General features: G+C 51.5%; 1 protein-coding gene across 1 annotated transcript; it reads right to left on the reverse strand.

Moving 5' to 3' along the window:
- Positions 1 to 3,628: 3,628 nt before the first annotated feature.
- Positions 3,629 to 5,631, reverse strand: MSC (musculin). Its single transcript, XM_065895435.1, has 2 exons — positions 4,743 to 5,631; positions 3,629 to 3,880 (listed from the first exon to the last, which is right to left on the reverse strand). Exons 1-2 carry the CDS (start codon positions 5,250 to 5,252, stop codon positions 3,794 to 3,796), a joined length of 597 nt encoding a protein of 198 aa, XP_065751507.1. The 5' UTR covers positions 5,253 to 5,631; the 3' UTR covers positions 3,629 to 3,793.
- Between the last annotated feature and the right edge of the window lie 345 nt (positions 5,632 to 5,976).

Below are 5,976 nucleotides of genomic sequence, written 5' to 3' on the forward strand. Positions count from 1 at the left end.
CTTGGTTATCATTTTAACTCACTTCAAAAGTATCAGCCAAACTACCTACCTATTATCTATTAAAATAGGATGTGTTCCACTTAGTTCTTTTTATAGAGGAGGGGGATGTCTTTCTTATTTATTTTTGACTTATGAAGCTTTTATTACCAGGAGAAAAGCTGTGCCTGTAAAAAAAAAAATATCCTCTGTAAAGTAACGGTCATTGTCAACTGTCTGCTGAAGGAGCCATCAGACTATTAAAATAAAGTTGTAACTTGAAGCTCAGTGCAAAAGACTATGCCCCAAATTACATCTACAACCAAGAGAAACGCCTAAATGTTTCAAAATTACAGTGCCGAAAGCATTTCTTTTAAAATATTCATCTTAGGAAGAGCCTGTGAAAGGGGATTTTTGTTCTCTTTGATTGAGTCAGTCTCACTAATAATAAAGCTTTGGTCCCTCAAAAAGCCCCCGAAGAGTATTTTTCAATTTACTCATTTGATTTGTTTATTCAGTACTTTTTACATTTCTTAAACTTTTTTTTCCTTCAACTTTTCTCTCACAGCAGTATAATCAAATTGAAATAACCCTAAGGACAAACTTACTTCTCTCTTTTTTTAATTCGCTGATTACCCCAGCCCCCAACTCCTATTTCTCCAACCTAAATCCCTAAAGGAAAATGATGAAGGGAAAAAATAAGGATGGTTTTGGGATACCTTTCTACCACTTAGAGCTCACGATAGTCACAGTAGATCAAGAAAGGACTGGTTCAAGGTGCTTCAGGCCTCTCCCAACAGCAACCCTTGCCCAGAAGCTTGAGCAATTTGAACTGATTCATTGGGACTTACTAGGAACTGGCCCCTTTCTTCTTTTTTTCATAACATAATTCTTGACATTGGACTTTTTACAGAAACCATGGAGCAAAAAATTCTCGAGAAAGTATTTTTTCTTCTCTATAAATTATCAGATTATCAAGTGCAATAAAAAATGAGTTTGCAGAGAACAACATTCTGGGTATGTGAGTCAGTGAAAGCACCCCCTTATTTGCGATGGGAGCAGAGTAGGGGCAGAAAATCTGTGGGTTTGACCCTGAAGTGTCCTGAAAGAATATAATTATAGTAACAAAATACTTCTTATTTATGAAAATGTGCCCTAATATTTCCTTGTTTATTCAAATGCTTTTTCTTATCTGTATTCACCACAAATATAGTCTCTTTTTTTGTTTTCTTTTCTTTCTGTTTCTGTTCTGCTCTGGTGGGGCACTTCTCTCTCACTGTTTTAATCCAGGCATTTCAAAACAGGACCTAGTCTTAAAGACCGGATTCCTGAAATGTCCCACCTGTTTAAAATGTCCTCATTTGCCGAAGCCTCCCCTCCCTTTTCCTTATCAGTCAGCCTTTATGGGCGTTGCTCACTGCCTTAGAAGGGTTGCTTAAATATTATCACATTCATAACTGACGGCAATCTTCCAAGGTGGCCACTGTTATTACCCCATTTTTGTTGACAGGGAAACTGAGGCGGAGTGGGGTTGCACAGGGTCACTAGTCTGGGGGGTGGCAGAGCTTGGATTCCAAGCTTGGTTCTGCAGACCTTCAGGTTCACCTTAACAAGATACAACAATGCCTCCTTTTCTCGAAAAGGACCTCATTTCCTGGAAGCTTTGGAAAAGATCTTGACTCAGAGCTGGCTTCGAGCAGACTCCCCACCCCCAAGACGCCTGGCTTCCAGTGCTTACAAAAGGCCCGAGTGCCTTTAACCACCGTGATGAGGTTTTCTGTCACTAGTTACTCCCAAGTTCTCCTTTAACCAGAGCACCCTGCTGAAACCCCCTGCTGACTTCTGCCACTGAAGACTGGATCCCCACCGGGTATGAACAAAAGCCCAAGAAAATGGTGCCAGAAAGCAGTTCTCCGGAGCTTGGGTTCAGTTTAGTTCAACACAGGAACCACGTTCCCTCACCTCACTCTCACCTCCTAAACTCCAGCTGTATATTCTCTGTCTGGGCAAGAAAACTGCCTTTCAATTTCATAAAATAATGGACACACCCCAAAACAGCCAGCTGTTTAGGTAGTTCTAACCTTCACACTTTTCTAAATTGTCTAAAGTTTGTACAAAGAGAATGCTCCTTTAAAAAAGACCTGTGTTTAGAAAACCATGTGATGGGTTTCCCAAGTTATTACTTCCTGTGAAAACTGCAGGTAGTTACGTCAAAAAGTCTATATAAACAATATTTGAAAAAAAGAAAAGCTCGACTGAAGTACAAATTGGCGCCTTGTATTGTGGTTTTATTCCGCCAATTAGACCTGAGACCCATCCTTCACTCCCGGTATGTGGGCCTGTAGGGGGTTCTTGAACTACTTGCAATTGTTAGCACTGGTTTAGGCTGGAGAAATCGTCGTGTATGTGTGTGTGTGTGTGTGTGTGTGTGTGTGTGTAAAAGAAAAATGTGTACATATATTACTTTGAAGAGTGTATACCTTTCAACGTGGCTCAGGCCCCAAAAGATTCTTAGGGCCTAACAAGCCTCCAGTTCCTGCCTTCCAGTAACCCTTGCCTTGAGAAGATGAATCATAGAAAGAGAGTTACGCTTGAAGTTGCAGTGATCTACATGTGATCAACCCCCTCGGCCGACAATGACCTAATCCCCGTCCAGAGCCAAGAGGGCACCTTTAAATTAATTCCCAGACCAAACTCAGTCAAGGGCAACAAAGACCACATTCGGACGCCCCAGGGGCACTCGGTTTTCACAACGCGTTTTATTATTCATACAAAAATAAATTTATTTACATTTGCTAATTACTGCGGTAGTGCGGCCTGGCGCAGCGGCGCGTGGTCCCCCGAGGCAGGGTCACTAGGTACGGAACAGCCTCGGCGGCCCGCCCCGCCGGAGGAAGAACGTGGACGCCGAGAGGCAGTGTTGGAGGCGGGGGCCACCCCAAGCGGGGAGGCCAGCTGGGGACAGTCAGGAGTGAGGGGGAGGGGAGCTGCAAGTAGTTGTGGGAGGAGGGAGCAGAGGGAGGCGCCGAAAGAGACCCGAGCCGGCTTCAGTGGGGAGAGCCGGATGGGAGGCTCAAGCCTAGAAGGGGAGGGGTTAGACGGAAGCCAGGTTACGGAGAGATGGGCGCCTGGGGGGAGTGAGAGGCGTGACCGCACCTGAAAGCCGAACCGCCAGGGCCACTCCTGGCAAACACAGCTGAGTTGGTCTCAGAAAGCGCGCCTCCACTTCTCCCCGAGCGGAGACTGCATCGTGTGCCTGCCAGGAGGGCGCTGCCCCGTGGGATACAAACCTGGCCCAGGTGTGCCACACTCTCTTTGCAACTTAAAGACGCGCCCCAGGTACGTCTCACGTGAAGACCTCCGTCTTTGAAGCCGATTGTCGAGAGCGCGCTCTAACAATTACCTAACCGCGAAAGGCCTGGGCTGCGCGGACTCGTGCCATCACCCACGTAGATCTGGCTCAGCCTGGGAACGAACGCCCAGGCGAATGCGCGCTACGCTCGGGCTGCAGCGCCGGCGTTAGTCTACACTGCTAAAGCCCGAGGTTGGAGCTGGGTCCGCGTGTAAAGTGTCGTCGCCCAAACCCGCGGCAGCCTAGCCGTCCGCATCCTGCGATGACGGCCGCGCCGCGGAACCCTGGGGCTCTGCACCCAACGCCCGCCACCTGTCGAGTTCACAGTCCCGGGGTGGAAGTCTAGGAGAATCCAATGGAACTGTCCTCCCATTCTTGGGGATTCTCACGCTCTCCCCCTTCTCCCCCTGACTCCCAAACACACTCGCTTAACCAATAATCCCTTCAAGTGAGTTCGAGTTCGATCTAAGCGGTAGTTCCACATAATCTGTTGGCTGCGGAAACTTCTTTGGTGTCAGAGTCGGGTCGTCCCGAGACCACAAATGGCCATGTCTGTAAAATCAAAAAGAGCATCAGATACTGAAGGAGAAACGACCATTTCAAACCGAAACTGCTCTCCAAACGGAACCCTGGAATATCCCCGGCTTTGAGTAGCTCTGATTTTATCAGTATTCTGGGAATCTGCGTGTCTTCTCTCTAAACTAAGACTTTAACTTTACTGTATTTTGATCACGTGAGACGGGAGGTGTCCGTCCATGCTGCCCTCACGATGATTCCGCGAAATTTGCATGAATTTGGAATTTTGTTGCTTAGTTCCCTTCCTCCCACACACACACACACACACACACACACACACACACACACACACACACACACACCAATCAGCCATTCGCTCCAAATAGGAACTGGGATATGATCTTTCTCAAGCCTGGAGAATTGGCAGGTCGGAGAGGGACTTTCCAGACAAATCCCGTTTGGGGAAACCTCTGCTGTTCTTCAAGAATTGAAAAACCCCTTTCGAAAAGAGATCGGCCTTCCCTCCTTCCTTTCAGAAAGTAAGGCTTGTTGATTCAAACCTGTCTGACGCTTAGCTGGAAAAAGCTAGGAAGGGAGATTTGCCAATCAATCTAAACGGGACAGAGGACTCAGATGGAACTTAGATTTAGCCCGGAAGCAGGATATTAGACAATAGCTGTCACTGGGTGATGCAAACACAGAAGGGTGGATGGTTCTCCTCCACGAAAATGGCTGGCCCCTCCGGTGATCTGGGAGAAACTAAACTGTCCTCCTCACCACCCATACCGGAAACCCCCTACCCCCGGTTTTCCCCAGCGGCCAGACTCTGCCCGGCACCCGGGAGCGCGCCGGGCATCTCTCGGCCGCCCGCCCCGGGCCTCGCGCGCCGGGCCCCTACCAGGTTCACCGGGTGCACGTAGCCGTTCTCGTAGCGGTCCTCCTGCAGCAGCTGCCGCAGGTGCGCGATGTAACTGGAAGCCAGCCGGAGCGTGTCCAGCTTGGAAAGCTTGGTGTCGGGGGGCACCCAGGGCAGGCTGGTCTTGAGCCTGGAGAAGGCTTTGCTCAGCACGCGCATCCGGGCGCGCTCGCGGGCGTTGGCCGCGTTCCTCTGCGACTGCTTGCACTCGGCCGCCGAGCCCTTGGGCGGGAGGGGCTTCTTGCCACCGCCGCCCCCCGCCACCCCGGGCCGTTTCCTCTTGCAGCCTCCGGCGCCGCCGGCCGCTCCCAGCGCACAGCGCTCCTCCTCGCCGTCGGGGTCTTCCTCCTCCGCGGACGAGTTGTCACTGGGCGAGATGTAGCTGCGTTCGGCGCCGCGGAGGGGCGGCCTCTTGGAGACGGGGACCGGGTATCCGCGCTGCAGCTCCCGCAGCTCCATCTCCTCGGGGTCGCTCCCCGAGCTGGTGGACATCGCCGTGTCCCCCACGCCCCCGCCTTCCGCCCCCAGGCCAGTCTCGCGGCCTCCGCCTTCCGCTCCCTCGCGGAGGCGGGGGCCAGGCTGAACTCCGGTGAGGACCAGAGACCCGGGTCGGGAAGCGCGGAGCCCAGAGAACGAGCCCCGCCGCTGACCCGGGAGAGCGTGGCCGAGAAGTCGTCGCCCGGGCCCAGGCTCGGCGCGCACCACGGCGCGCAGCGCCTTTTGACAGGACTATTTATCTGTACTCCTCGGAAGAAACCACCCAGGGCAAAGAAGAGGGGGTTGGAAAGGGGGGCAAGAGGTGGGGCGGGGGCGTGGAAGGGGTGGGGACCATTTTCAGAGTGCAGAGGATCTGCTGGTGGGGGCGGGGAAGGGACGTCTCTGTTGAGCCGGGATTTTGGCCCCTGTCCCCGACGGACCCATCAAGTGCGAGATGACTGTGCGCAGGGTGAGTGAAGGAGGGGACCTTGTTCGTACCCATGTACCCATCCCATTTCCACCCCGCGACTGATCTTAGCGATGGCGAGGGTTTCCAGACACGTGGAAACCCCAGGATCGCGACCTCTGCTTCTTTCCCGAGTCTTTTCAGCAGAACAGTATTTTCCAAGTTCATCACTCATAACGTCTGACTGCCTATTCAAGCCTGGCCCGACAAAAGAGTAAAAGCAAAACAAGCAAGCAACACCAAACAGTCCGCGAGTTACCTCTCATCTCCCTC

This window comes from Phocoena phocoena, chromosome 17 (assembly GCF_963924675.1).
Source record: "Phocoena phocoena chromosome 17, mPhoPho1.1, whole genome shotgun sequence".
In the NCBI taxonomy this organism is placed as follows: domain Eukaryota; kingdom Metazoa; phylum Chordata; class Mammalia; order Artiodactyla; family Phocoenidae; genus Phocoena; species Phocoena phocoena.